The sequence below is a fragment of the Scophthalmus maximus genome, chromosome 1 (assembly GCF_022379125.1).
Source record: "Scophthalmus maximus strain ysfricsl-2021 chromosome 1, ASM2237912v1, whole genome shotgun sequence".
Lineage (NCBI taxonomy): Eukaryota > Metazoa > Chordata > Actinopteri > Pleuronectiformes > Scophthalmidae > Scophthalmus > Scophthalmus maximus.
The window spans coordinates 13,376,375-13,391,692 of NC_061515.1; the positions used below are offsets into that span (position 1 = coordinate 13,376,375).

At 43.0% G+C, this 15,318-nt stretch overlaps 1 protein-coding gene across 3 annotated transcripts; it reads left to right on the forward strand.

Annotated features, from left to right (window-relative positions):
• Positions 1-4,923: 4,923 nt before the first annotated feature.
• Positions 4,924-14,485, forward strand: si:dkeyp-69b9.6 (zinc finger protein 865). 3 transcript variants are annotated; one of them, XM_035625456.2, is made up of 5 exons: positions 4,924-5,448; positions 5,912-6,024; positions 7,962-8,026; positions 8,102-10,572; positions 10,861-14,485. In XM_035625456.2, the coding sequence occupies exons 4-5, from the start codon at positions 8,547-8,549 to the stop codon at positions 13,224-13,226; spliced, it is 4,392 nt and encodes a 1,463-aa protein (XP_035481349.1). In that variant the 5' UTR covers positions 4,924-5,448; positions 5,912-6,024; positions 7,962-8,026; positions 8,102-8,546; the 3' UTR covers positions 13,227-14,485. The 3 variants fall into 3 exon arrangements, with proteins under 3 accessions (XP_035481349.1, XP_035481339.1, XP_035481359.1); XM_035625446.2 differs by lacking the exon at positions 7,962-8,026; XM_035625466.2 differs by lacking the exon at positions 7,962-8,026 and having other exon boundaries at positions 4,941-5,448; positions 8,102-8,763.
• The last annotated feature ends 833 nt before the right edge of the window (positions 14,486-15,318 follow it).

Below are 15,318 nucleotides of genomic sequence, written 5' to 3' on the forward strand. Positions count from 1 at the left end.
GGGCTATCCTATATACTGTAGTATGTGATATCTGTGGTCCATATAAAATGCTATCTCTTTCTCTTGATTTTGTGTTGATATTGTCATGATGTATTAAGTATTAATGTGTACAAAAAACGAGCAATTAAAAGCACAGTTCAAAGAGAAACGGAGACAAAAACTTTGCACAAAATCTATCCCCTGATATTTGCACCAGATACAAACCTACTTTGTATTGCGTCCTCAAGGTTTACATTCTGTACAAGCACGGCTGAAGGTGTCTTTCTAAATCAACAGAAATCAGAGGTAATTACACCGATCAGACGTGTTACTGCTCGGTTTCTGCTCAGTCGAGTCAAAGGATGCAGAGATGAAATGCTGATAAACACAAACACAGATTTCTGTTGGGCAATCTTCCTATACATAGTGCTAAATGTAGTTGTTATTAATATGATGGAGTGTTATTATTAATGATTATTATAACTGTTATGGTTATTATTAAAAATTATCTTATGATGTGATGTTCTTTTACTTGGTGGGATTTAAGTGTTTATTGTTTTTAGATAACTAGCATTCTCGCGACTAGTTTTTCATACATTTGGTCATAGATTCAAGTTTTTACAAACATTCCAAATCTTGATGCATGCCAGCTCCATTTCATTGAGAGGCATTTACAGTATGCTTGGATTTTACGGTCATCTGTGCTCGTATGGCCATTTCTCCAGCTGTCTGTACTGTGTCTAGACATCAGCCTTATAATTTCTCGATCTCAAGTGACTACTGAGGTTTCCACACTGGTCCAAAATCATCTATTGGAAAAAAATCTGCAGCCTTCTTGACAAATGGTGGTGTTTTCACAGCCAGTGAGGGATAGATGAGTTGAGGGACAGACCAGAAGATACTAATGCCACCAGACTAGAGTCTATTGTTTCCACTGCAGCAGCCTGACCCAGTAACTTACTGTTGCTGTACACACAAAACCCTTAATGCCATAATGTATGTGTGTTCGGTTGAATGTTAATTACAAATCTTGGAGAAAAACTGACGGAAACCTTTGAGTGCAGTGTCTTTTTCAGGGAATTAGGACAGATGACATGAAGTAGTTTTAGATTTTTTTAATAGAGCCACAAAAGGTCTGTAGCAAAGTCTGTAATATCTCACAAGCCATATCCATTGAAACTCATTATCACAATTTTATAAATGGTTAATCTAATTTGTGCAAGTATTGTATTTTGTATAGCTAGTACAATCAGAATATTTTGAGTGATCTTCTTCGACATTAATTTGAGGATTCAACAAATTATGTGTTAGTATTTAATGAATTGTACAGTGCCAAACTCATAGCATTTTGTTGTCTTTCTATTGTTGTAGCCTCCTACATGGCTACAGGGGTTATTTCTTTTTCACAGCTGAGAACTAATACACAGACAAGGGAGCTAAGAAGTTCAGAAAGAAATGAATGAATATGGTGTGTGTTTTACCATTATGAATTCATTTAGAGTGGGGGTGGTTGATGATTGAACAGTAAATTGTATGGTCAGGGACAATGTCCAGTAATGAAATTCTTTGATTTATTTTCATGCCTATAAATTTCAAAAACAACCCTTTTGTTATTGTTCGATGCATTGATCTCCTTAGATACGACAGTGACTTTCAAACAATTTGTATAATAAAGTTGGTGGAAAAAAACATGTTTCGTCATTCATTATGGACTTTGATATTTCTTGCATTTATGATCATGAATTATCGTTTTTTTTTAAACTTCTGTTTTAATTGAAGATAAAGAACAAGAATCTCTGGACACAGTTTCTTTTTCTGATATATTTCATGAACGGTGGGATCCACGAAAATCTCTGCAGTTTACATCTGCTCTTCTGGCACATATATCAAGCTAATGACATTACTGTATTCCCATTTATCTTAGTATGGAACATCTTAATTATTAATCATTAACTCTGTGTAATCCAGGGCGTTTGCCTTTCAATTGTGTTTCAAACTATACTTTATTAATCTCAGAGGGGAACCTTGTTCCTCTTAATTTTGGAGGGGTGGATAATACCTGCAAATGTGTCCAAGTGTCTCATAGCTATCACTCTAAGATTTTAAATTGAACAATAAATAACTAAGATCAACAATGTAGCACACTTTAAATAGACATCCATGTTCACTGGTCGCACAATACTGATTCTGGACTATCTTTAGCAGAACTAAATTTCTATAAAATCCAATTAACTATTGTTTCAGCAGAAAGTGTGGAGACGATTTAATTGACACAGTACAGGTGTGATGAATATAAAGCTTATTCCAAACCAAAACATTTTGTGCCATCTATCATCGATTGTTATTTTGGAAGAATATGTCTTAACGGTGGGATGGCCTAAGGTAGTGTATCTATTTGTGCAAAAATGTCTAACTCACTTTAGACCAAATTTCCAACCAAGATGTGCGTGACACATGTCAAACGGACCAGACTAAAATATGTTCGTGCACCCAGACATATAGTTTTAAGACCAGTGGCTTGGTCAGAAAGTGGTGGAATTATATAGAAATGATCACAAAACAAATTTTGTGATTGTTTTTTATAGGGGGGCAAACCAGAAGCAACCGCACTATATTAACAAAGCTTTCAGTAGGTTAGTGAGCATACACAGCTTTGATAAAATCCCCTTTCACCCGGCTGTGAGATATTGTATAAGCTGCAGTAAGACCAGTGGGAGTGGACAGCTGTGCTCTCAAATTAAATGAAAAGGTGAAATTGTCTTCATATAATTCACGGCTCTAGGATACCAGAGTTATATCATACTGTACCTGCTAGATCCTTACAGTGGGATAAGGGTTATGGAGCTCATATCTAAATCCTCATGTGAATACATTTATTGCACCGAGATGTATGAAGGCTTAAATGAAAGAACGGATGGTGACAGAGGACTGATACAGAAATAATTGTACAGGCTGTACAAAGGACAGAAAAATGTGTGTGATTGAGGCGCTGGACGCCTCTCGTGCATGGGAATAAGTGTAATTTGCACATTTCACCACCAGGAGGTTCAGTGGCTCCTCTGCTCTGAGACAAATTGTTCCTGAAAGCTTTTCTCTGGAGTGTCACACAGCAACTATCTACACAGGATGTTGTAGGTGGACAGGAGAAAGCAGAACAAACCGGTACTCATAAGGCCCAAATTCCTAACTGTTGTCACACGGTATCATTGCTAAAAACCTGCCGACACAGTCCAACACAATTCATATTAATATACTATAGATCTGTAGCCTGGGACCCAGACAAATTCTGGGAGCTCATCTCATTTGCATCTCTGCATACGCATTTGAGTATTGGTCTGGCTACGCCAGGCTCATGCATCTGCTAAGTAAACCGAAAATCTATTTTTCACAAATTATGCTCAATTCAAGAAAATACCATACACTGTAACTGAGAGAGCAAATTTGAAAGAAAAAATAATTTCATATTCCAAATGTGTGTATTTGAATAAAGGCTTTCAGGGTCTCTAATTGTCCTGAACCAAATACTCTGTGCCCGACACGGTTCATGCACATGATGAGCATCATAACCCAAGCGTGATTACCATCTTTAAAAATCAGAGCGCTGACATTATTCACATCTATGTGATTGAAATGATTGAATCGGATTTAGCCCGAGGCGCTGTACCTGCAGGCTTTTACCACCTCTTTCCTCACATCTTTTTAAAGAACATAACTTATGCAATGATAATTGCATAAGTTATGCAATTACGTGCTGTAGGAGGATTACAGCACGTAATCCTCCTATTGATCCAACAATTGTATTTATTGATTTGCAGCTTTTAAACTTGCTCAAAGGTATATCCGTTCTGTTAGGAATGAAAAGCAATGAAGACTGGGAATAGTTGTGCAACAAGACTCAAGACTTTTTCTCTTGAGTACCTCTAGAAATGTAAATAATTGGTGTTCTTTAAATAACATTTAAAATACAATTTTTATTGCTTTTCCCCCGTAAAAGCTAATAATTATGGATCTGTTTTTTTATCTGAGAGACCTGTGATGAAAAAAATTACAAGTTGTTAGCTATAGACAAACAAAACATTTAATTAAAAATAGAGATAAACTGGAAGAAGTGAAGATTTTCCTAAAACATTATCAAATGTACATTAACAGAAGTATTTATTACAATTATGTCAGATGCACTTCCCCATTCTTCCATACACTGTTTATATATAAGGGCTTCACTAATTCACATAACACTTATTGAAAATATTAACACTAGGGGGTCATGCCCTGAACGTTTTCCATCACATCACCAGATGGTTTCAATCCACGGACGCAGGGTTAATTATGCTGGCGATCCAAATTTGACATAATATGGTGCCGCGCGAAGGTTTTAGGGACTTTGGGTGTTTAGATTCTCTGCTCTGGTTGGTCATGAAGTCACATGAGTCGTGAAGAACTATCTCCTTCAGAGACTAGAGGTACATCGAATCCTGCGACAGACGATCTGACCGCCCCAAGGACTGAGTCCGTCTGGGATGAATCCACTGGAGTACAGTGGCAAGTTCTTCACGATGCTTGAAACAAACTGCCTTCAACGCAAAGGGTGGTCCCACCAAATATGGATTTAGAGTTACCGGATCAATAAAGATCTTTAATTACTTTCGTTTTGAAAGTAGTGTTCTCACTTTACTTTGAGAGTCTTCAAACTTTTGTACAGGATTGAACTGTATCATAGTATTGTATTCCAGTGTTTGGCCTGTAACATCTTACGTCCCTAGAGGGAAAAAATACATTTCCAAGACACAAAATAAAAGATTCAAACCATTTTGTTCCACTTTTCACTTATTGATATGCATTTGTCTTGAAATGTTACAGTGGGGGGGACATCATTTCCCCCGGAGTATAACAGGCCCATAAAGAGTAAGACACAAAGCAGCCTGCGGCAAAGTCCTTCACCTCCCGCGGGGACTTCTCACACGCCGTCGTCGCGGAATCGGCCCAAAACGTCTCTTGAATATTCAGCATTCGCGGGACGACGACCCCTCGCTCGAGCCCAGTGTGCAGCCAGACGCGGAGCGTGTCGCGAGCCCCGCCGGTGCTACCCGGAAACATTACAAGGGCCGGAAAGGACCAATGCTAAGGGAGCACACGTCACTCACTTTTACCCAAAAAATATCACCGCCGACCATCCAAGTCCCCGTCGCCCGTCGAAATACGCTCCGCTCAATCTCCCGCCGGCCGACGCGAGCCCCGCCGCGATGAAGTGACGAGGAGGCGACTGCGGTGCACGACGGCGCGGATCTGCGGAGGGGCGCAACGGCGGCGTGGAGCGGATCGCCCTGCTCGGCATCAGCGAAAATGGCTCCGGCTAACGACTGGAAAACAGCACGCAGAAACGGACGCGGCGAGCGCTAGCTAGAGGCAGCCAGGAGAAGGCGTGACAGGCCTCATCCTCCCGCGGAGCGAGCCCCGCCGCCGGACGCGCAGGTAAACGCTTGGCCGATATATACGCGACGCACACGCGAACGCAAACGCCGATGTGCGCGGGAGGTCGGCGCGTCCATGTCGCTGCGCCTCGGCCGGCCGGCCGCGCGGGCGGGCGGGCGGGCGGGCGGGCGGGCTAACGTTAGCAGCGGCGGGCGTCGTGCGGGTTTTTCCACAGCTGCGTGCGGCAGCTGATTGCTAAGCACGACGAGCCGCCGCGCGAGGAGGACCGTGAAGTTTCTCCTCCAAGCGCGTCCAATGTTTCCCCCCTTTTTTCTTTCTTTCTCTTTCTCTTTCTCCCTCTCTCTCTCTCCCTCTCTCTCCAAATGTTAGCCAATACTGTTTCAGGATGCCGCCTCGAGTGCGTCCGTTATTACTTGCGCCGGGGAACGCGCTGCTAATGTTTACAGTGTGCAGCGGGCGGGATGTTGTTGGCGTCTGAGCATCTCTGTGCTTTTCTTCGCAGGATTGGTGACTTACACTAAAATGAGAGGCGCTCAAATACGCGACAGATTCTCTCCCTCGTCTGCCAGGGGAGCTCTCTCCCCCCCGGGGTCGTCGCATCGATCAGAGGAAACGGTAAGATTTGAACGAGGTGAGCAAAGACGAGATGCAAAAGTGAGTGGTGCTTATTGCAGCCAGTGTTCTTCCAGGATTTACGTCGGCGTCGCGAGGGGAACAATTCCTCACGCAATCGACAGTTTGCCGTGAAGAAGTAGGTGTAATGCAACAGTCGGACGTGCGATCCTCGCCATGTATGGCGACGAGAAGTGCCTTCGGCTGGATTTATAGAGGGATTGCTTAGATTGAACCTGTCGTTGTTGGGAGGCGGCGTTAGATGAGTTACTGCTCAACTACAAAGAAAACAACTCTAAGGTCTGGGGAGATAGTCCGTCCAGCAGCCAAGTGCTACAGATTTAAATATGAATGACTAAATGTGAAAATTTAACTAACAAGTTTGAAGTATGTTTAGTATGATTTGATTTAATTTGAACCTGTTGTTCAGTAATCCTCTTGTCTTAAGGTAAGGTAATACACTGCACATGACACCGTAATCATCCCCATTATTGCTACTCAGGCTGCACTGCAAATATTCCTTTTGACTAATGTAGACTGTAGACTGATTTTGACACTAAAATTCATACTGCCAGTTGTTGTTTAATTCACTCAATACTTGTATTGTCTTGGGTCTGCCTGGTATTAAACTGAGAAATAAATGAGAAAAGTCAACGGTTGAAAGGTAAAATAAAATAAAAAAGAAGTCAATGGTGCAAGTGTGTTGCACAAATACTAACTCAAGGATCGAATGGAAATAGTTCACATTTTTTCGCAGGACAGGTTGACTTGCATTTGCTGCACCCTGAAATCAAGTTCAACGCTAATGACTAATGAATATTTTCAATCTGAAAAAGGAAAACTATTCAAGCATGTAGAAATATTACTTCGGAAGGGACTGAATAATACTCATTTATTGTCAACTCAGATGTTTTCTGTTTCTACCGTCATGATGGTTGATTTTGTAAAAATGTTGTATAGATACCGACAGCAAACACTGCACAATAGTAAAAACCTAAAAGCCACAAAAATATGTTTTCAAAAAATTAAAAAGCCATAGCAGTACAGCCTGTCTTCATAAATTTTTTTGACCTTATTTAAACACAGATTGTAGATGAGAAGTGTAATTTTAATGACTGAAAGTTGGCAAAGGCATTTTTTTATATTTGCTTATGTGATTATCTGTTACCAAAAAATGTAAACATGGGGAAACGGTGCACTTCCTTTCGGTTATGATTACAAGTCATGATTTGCGCGATTGTAATAGCACAGTTGGTAAAATGTAGCAGGGATGCCACCAGTTTAATTAATCCATCCAAATTATCAGTTGCATACAGATACACCTTTATTTAACCAGAAGTGAGACATCTGCTGTATAATGTGGTCTTTTATGCATTACTGCTACACCTCCCTGATACTGATATTGTACATCACAGAACTGCTGCAGAATAAAAGTACAGAAACTTGCTCTGAACAGCTCTATATATGAACAGTAAGAATGTTGAAAATAACTTTTGCCTCCATAGTAAATATGAACCTAATGATAAAAAAGAATTGGCTTTCATGCAACAAGTCTGGTATCATCATGGTAAGTTATTATGAAATATGAAATGTTGAATATGTATATTTAACTGTTGAACTGGCTGTTAAAGTAGAAATAATACGACAAATACATTTTAATCGTTTCTTTACCTGACAAAGATAAAACCTTTTTTCTTGTCTATTTGAATAGTATCTTGATCACATTTCTCACTTAAACTGAGGCGCTAATTGGCTCTCAAGAAATGTTTGGTTGGCAAAATCTTGATGTATCAAATATTCGTTTGTGGTATATAAAAACCTGGTGACTCAGTATTCTGCTAAATTAGTCATTATCTTATTGGTGGCTTGCATCATACTGTCAAAAATGAATTAATTTGATGGATAATAAAATTTTTATATTTTGTCATGTTACAATACAGACCTTAATGGATGGGCCATCTTGTTACAGGTTAAAGGCCTATTAGCCTTTGACCCACTATGGACAGTAAGTGAAATATTATAAATTATAGCCCTGTTCCCCTCTATGACTTTTATGTCTGTTTGAATTTTGTTGTTTCAGCTTTAGGATCTTCTTGGCTGAACACGGATGTGGAAACTTGCTTAGATGAAGGAAAATGTCCACGCTGTAACTCAAAGGCAACAAGAAGAAGTCATTTGAACTGCTTCTCAATAAAGCTATTGTAAGCAATTTTGAAATTAGGTGGAACTCTTCTACTTGACAAAAAGACACTTACCCTCATAAACTCATATTCCTGGCAACCCCACTTGTTTTGGAAGTAGAGTGTGGGCAGTGGATGATCAAGAGGGAGTAGCAGCACCAGAAGTAATCAATCTGGAGAAAGGAATTTTAGATTTAAGGTGACATTCAATTAGTTCTGTGAAAAGTAGCATAACCTCAACCTTAGGGTAAAGTTTGTTTCTCACCAGTCAGTGGTGGGATCACTGTTGCCACTCCTAGTGCTGGAGATTTGGCCCCTGCACCCCCATGTGCCAGTGAGTGGGAAATGTTCCAGTTTGGAAAATACAATTTGGACATTATAGAGATGTTAAGTGGGCACCAGGCCCACCAGTTCAAAGGCCTTGGTTTAGAGCGACAACTACAGCATCAACAGCAAGTGCAACTTCACCAGCATCAACTCCAGCAGCAGCAGCAGCAGCAGGTTGAGTCTTCTGGAGCTCTTCTGTCTGGACTTGGCTTGGGCCCCCTGCAGGGGTCTAGAGGTAACGCCTTTTCTGATTCTGCCTCCATTTTTGCCAAGATGAGTGCCCCTCCTCCCCCAACTTTACAACAACAGCCTTCTTCATCTCAAAGCTCTCGTTCAAAGTCAAGCAAGATGAGCAGCAGCTCAAGCCATTCTTCAGGCTACCCACAGTTCCTGCGCTCTTTCCACCCGTCTGAGGCAGCACTAGCACAGGAGCAGTTACACCCAAGTGTAGGCCGCTTTGAGCACTTTACTGGGGGAAGTAGCAGTAGTGGGAGTGCTGGGGGATTAGGAGGATTAGTTACATCAGCACCTCCACCCCCTCCTCTGCATCCTGGCCTCTCTGTCCCCCAAGCATCACCTGGTCCCTCCTCTTCCTCTCCTTCCCCTTCAACATCTGTGGCCACTGCTAATAACCCAACTAGCAGCAGTGCAGTCAGCTCATTGGGACACCAGTTGGTTGGGGCCCAGTCTGATGCACGGAGCCTTCACCAACAATTTAGTTGCATGTTAGCTGCTAATCAGTATTTCCTTTCTGGGGTGCCTGCTAATGCTAGTTTAGAGCAATTTCTTGTTCAACAGGGAACTCATAACCACTTAGGGATTGGTTTAAGTCAGACAGGTGGGGAGCCTAGTACTAGCCTCGCTCCTCCTCCCGCTTTGCATTCTTCTCACTCACATATCCACTCCACTCCCCAGCCACAACAGACTCCACAGCAGCCTCCCCAGCAACAACACCTTCCACCTCACTCCCTTTCTCACCCCCACTCTCATTCTCATCCTCACCACCCACTTCACCCAGGCTCCCAACCTCCATCCCTCGGTGGCTTTGACTTCCAGGGCATCCCAGTGCTGTCTTCAAATCAGATAGCTTCTCTGATGCAGCAGGAGGCGGGTTTGCCCCTCCCCTTGCCCCTCCATTTATCCTTATCTAAGGATGATGGTAAAGGGGAAAGCACTGGAGGTGGAAGTAGTAGTAGTGGTACTAGCAGCAGTAGGAGGAAGAAAGCTATGGCTGGCTATTTGCCACAGAGAAAATCTGAAAGCAGTAGTAATGGCAGCAGCAGCCATGGCCACAGTAGCCACAGTGGTAATGCCAGCGCTAGTAGTAACGGAGGGCTTAGTCATGGTCAGCCACCAGCTTTAATCGGGAGTGGGGTTGGTATGTCAAATATGGGTGGAGACCCATCATCCCTTCTCGCATCCTCATCTTCATCCTCATCTGTAGTTTCTTCCTCCTCCTCCTCTGCTCCCTCTTCCACTGTTGCCTCAGTACTAGTTACTAATGATTCTCACCTGTCTAAATCTGTTAACCAGAGCACATTGCAGCCCAACCCCACAGATTCAGACTCAGATCCCATTTATAGCTGTGGGGATTGTGGCAAAAGCTTCCCTCACCTTTCAAGCCTTCGCAGGCATATGCGCATGCATGAGCCAACCGCAGCAGGTACTAGCAATTCTGCCACTACTGGCCCAAACCCTGTTCAAATTAAATTGCAGCCTGACCCAAGCCTTCCCCATTCGACCCAAGAAACGATTCAACCCTCATCAAATTCTTGTCCTAGCCCAGAGAAAATATTTAGTTGCCCTGATTGTGGCAAAGGCTTTAAGAAAAAAGGGCACCTCCTGCAACATGGTGTTATACACTCCTCAGCCCGCCCATATGGCTGCTCCACCTGCTCTCGGGCTTTTAATCGTAGAGAGTCACTGACACGCCATGAGAAGATACATGAGGAAAAGCCTTTCCGATGTCCCGCCTGTGGTCGTGCCTTCCGTGAGAGCACATCTCTACTCAACCATGCTGCCTCAGGCACCTGCGGCAAGCCAGGTAGGGGACCTAAACAACGGGGTGGCAAGACAGGAGCTGATGGTGAGGATAGAGTCGGGGGAGGGGGTGGAGGAGGTAATGGAGGAGGGGGAACTTATCAGAGCAATAGAGGGGTTATTTATGGCAAAACTGAGGAGGAAGATGGTGTAATCATTGTGGGGGAAGGAGAACCAAAATCAGGTTTAGGATGTGATGGTCTGTTTCAGTCTGGAAGGGGAGGGAATTCAAATGACAGGGACAGAACAGATGGTAAATACCCCACTGACTACTCTCGGAATCGTTACACAGGCTACCATGATGACCACCGTTCTCAAGGTAATCCATCTCCATGCTACTCTGGTGCCTCCCCATGTGGAAGTGGGATGGCGGGCCCAGCTCTGAGAAAGGCACCCTTGGCCCCAACACTGCATCCACACTCACAGAGCCACAGCCAGCACCACCATCCTCAGCAACAGCCCCACCTGCCCCTTTCTTCTCTACTGGATGATTCAGAGGATGATGTCACTAGCTCTGTCAATAATGCAATTTCTGCTATAACAGCAGCTAGTAACAGTGGAAATAGAGGGGATGATAGGGGAGACATCATAGGAGGTCTGCTAGGTGGTCTTGGTTTAGGTCCTTTGGGCTCACCTTCATCCACATCTGGTATGGATAAGAATTTCAGAGGTGGTGGGAGCCAGCAGTCTATGAGCAGCAACCCACAGAATCCTACTTCCAAACCAAAACGTCCTCGAAAACCCAGAGCTAAGAAAGATCCTGCAGCTGGTGGACAACCCCCCAAACGTAGACAATACACCCCCAGAATGGGTCCCAGTGGACTCCCACGCACTCACCTCTGCAGTGTCTGTGGTAAGGGATTTGCACGTCGCGAGACTCTACGCAGACATGACCGTATCCATACCGGAGAGAAGCCCCATCACTGCACTGTTTGTGGAAAGTATTTCAGAGAGGCTTTCCACCTTAGCAAGCATCAAACAGTCCACTCTGGGGCAAAGAATTACAAATGCAGCATCTGTGGGAAAGAGTTTGGTTACTCCCAGAGCCTCAGGAGGCACAGCAAACTCCACCAGAAAGGGGAGCTGCAAGAGGTGCCCACAACACCAGCTGCCGAGAACCTTAACAGCTATAACCCAAACCCTCAATGTAGCGTGGCCCAAGACAGGAGCCAGAACCAAGCACCAAGCACCTCCTCCTATTACTCCTACTCTCAAGATGTCAAGCCTCAAGACACCAACCCCCAGCCACAGCCTCCACCACCACCCCAACCACAGCCCCCACCTCCACCTCGACTCTACACCTGTGCTATATGTTGGAAGTCTTTCCGCCATCATTTCCATCTGACTGCTCACCACCAGACGGTTCATGAAGGCGGGGGTGAAAAGCTGTTCTGCTGTGAGGTGTGTGGGAAAGCATTTGCCTACGCTAATAGCCTCACTCGACATAGGCAGTCACAGCATGGGATGACCCGCAATGAACCGTCTAACCCACAAGAAGGCAGCAGTGGGTCTGAAGACAGAGGTGGGAGTGATGTTAATCAGTCAACATCAGAGAGTGAGGCTGCCACCAATGTCCTGTTACAGATGGCTCCTTCAACAGAAGGCCACGGAGGGCAGAGTCTTAGTGTTGTGACTCATAGCCACCAACAGGCACCTCCGCAACCACCAGTTGGTTACTCTTCCCTCTTTTATGATGCTGCAGCAGCCCAATCTTCAGCCTCTAATGCCCCATCTTATTCTCAGCCTCTCCCTCCAAACTCTACAATAATGCCCCCCCAGCACCCACACTCCCCAGCCGGGGTGAAAGGGGAGCACATTTACCCAGCTGGATCCCGTAGCCGTACGCTTCACACTACTGCCCCGTTCCAGCCACTTACGGAACTGCCCTCTACTGAACATCATCATCTGCATCACCATCATCATCACTCCCACCATCATCCCCATCATCAGTCAGGTCCCCAGTCCCACCAACACCTTGACTGCAGCATCCAGTTATCACACGATGAAATGAGACGACACAAGAAGAAAAAAAAAAAGTCCGACAGGACAGATTGGAGGGAAAATAAATGGGAATCCCAAGATTTAGACAGATTTGACGGAAGCAAAAAGAAGAGAAAGATAAGTTGTACAATAAGAGGGCAGTTGAATAAAAAACAAGGTTCTCTTCGTTTGACAATTAGACGTGGAGGAGGATCAGGTGGTGGTGGGTACAAGCTTGTCAACCCTGGGGGAATGAAGGTACAGATCCTGTCATCTCTCAAAGTCCCGGTGAAAAGTTTTGGCTGTCCTATATGCCCCAATTCTGTGTTTTCCCGTAAAGCGGGACTTCTAGTCCACATGGCAGTTAAACACCCACAAAAAGCCTCGACCACTCAGGAGCGACTGAGCTGCAGTGTATGTGGGAAGCAGTCTCACAGGCCTTTGGCAGCCTTCGTCCATCGGGCCTCCCATCGTGCCAGAGGGACTTTCTCTTGCCGACGCTGCTCTGCTCGCTTCTGGAATGCTACACTTCTCCACAGGCACAAGGTGTCCTGCCGCCGTAGGGCCAAAGGACTGCAGCGAGGAGATGATAAGAGGCTGAAGCTGTCAAAGAGACCAGGACAGACCTTTGAGGGTCCGGAGGAGATGCCTCTCCAACAAGAACCATACAGATACTGAGCATCTTGGCATCTGCATAGTGGAAAACAAGAGGGATATTTCAGGTCTAAAATGGGAAGGTGAGAGAAAAAAAAGGGACATAAAAAGGCATCCGCTGCCTTAAGGAGAATTTGCCTCATGTCTCTGTCGACATGTATTCTGCTGAATATTAGAATGAGTGTGTTAACAACTACTGTAGAGCATCCTATAAGATATCACCAGAAATTCTTCCAGTTCATATTGGAAGGTGTCTTATAAGACGTGACTGTTTGCATAGGATCATTAACCCCTTAAGTGCATTGACACTATGCTTGGCTGACACTGTGCAGTTACTAGACAAGTTTAGTTGAAATGACCTGCTAATGTATCTTCTCCCTTAACTAGAATCTCTGCTACACATTTTGCTGTATGATAAACGTCTCTGCTGTGTACTCTGTCTTGTTGTTGTTCACGTAGAGGCTCTGAGGATTTTTTTTTTAATGTAAAGTGCATTTATTAGGAGTAGGGACATGGGGACAATGACCTTTGTTGGTAGTTTGTCAGTGCATGTTTGTTCTGGTCAAGTTTTTTGCTGAGGTTGTTAAATCACTCCTACAGTATGTGATGGTTTATTCAGTATATCCCTGAAGTTTGTAGTGTAAAACTTGATTTGAAACTTACTCTATATTCCCTAGTGATTTAATCACATATAGATAAAATGTCAAAGTTGCTGGTAATTAGCGTTACAAGGATCCCTCTCCTGCCAAAATGAAGAAAACTTATAAACGCTTTGCTTATTATGTTCACTTAACTGCATTTATTTGAGATATTCCTAGCTTTTATACCAAGAGATTGAAAACTGGTTAAACAAGTGGACTGTAACACATGTTTATCTCATGTTATTTGTATGCTCTTTTTAGCAGTGATTATTTCTACAGTACTTCACGGTGTGTTAAAGACATGGACCTATCATAATAGAAACAAAAGTAATATTCCATGTATTTATGTGTGTAACCCAATCAGTTTTCATGCCAATCTTATACTTAACCCCTTCTACCTTTTTACTTTTTTGCTGAGTTGCAATCATATTCTTACTGTCAAGCCTTGTTTTTCCTTTTAAAGAAAATGTTTTAAGTACATCTTGTCACTTTATTCACATATGAAATTGTCATACCCCTGTCAAGCCTTGTTTTTTTTCTTCTGAAGAAAAATAATAGTTTTAGTAGATTTCTATCACATTATTTACTGAGAAGTCAGTAGTTGATTATATTTCAGCAATTAATAAACCTTAAGTGTAATAATTTGTTATTCTTTCATTTCTGATTCAGTTTCCCCACTGCAATATCCAGAATATGGTACAAACTACTAGTCACGAACACAAGATGTCACTTACCAAAGTCAGTATTGAAGTTTTACAATTATATTTAGCTTATTGTCCTAAATGAATTTCATATCACTCAATCTATGGTTGATCAACTTCATCACTGGATGAAGTTGATATACCAATAAATTACATTAAAGGATTATCTATGTTATTGGCCAGATTTATCCAAGGTCATTACCGGTTTTTAATCGTTCAAATTTATATTTTGTTATATCGCTGTACTTGGAATAAATGACTGTGTAAAACTTCACTTCTAGATCCACAAGATGGCAGTAACAATACTGTGCTCTAGGCCTGGTGTGGATGAGTGTGGCAGTCACATGGATTTTGCTCTGACAGGGAGTGGATGGGAGTGTTGTGTGACTGTGTGAACTATGTGGCTGCTGTTTACTACAAGATTAATGTCACAAAGTAAAATAAATTCTAGAGCACTTCTCAGAAATCATGACCAGTGAAATTTAGCTGCATAGAAACACATCAGCCCTGTACATAAATTAGTGTGACTTAAAGTCCATGTATGTAATTTTCCATTTATGTTGACTTTAGATTCACTGCATGAGAAAATTAGATTTTATTTGTTCCAATACAACTATGATAGGAAATGCAGCTACAGTTCAGTCTTTAATACTTCCACGAGTTAAATCAACCTTAATGTTGTTAAAGGAGTGGGTAGGATTTGTTATAGTGAATGTAAAGTCACTTAACGAGACATAAATCTGATTCATACTCACTCCTGCTAGAGGTAGGGTG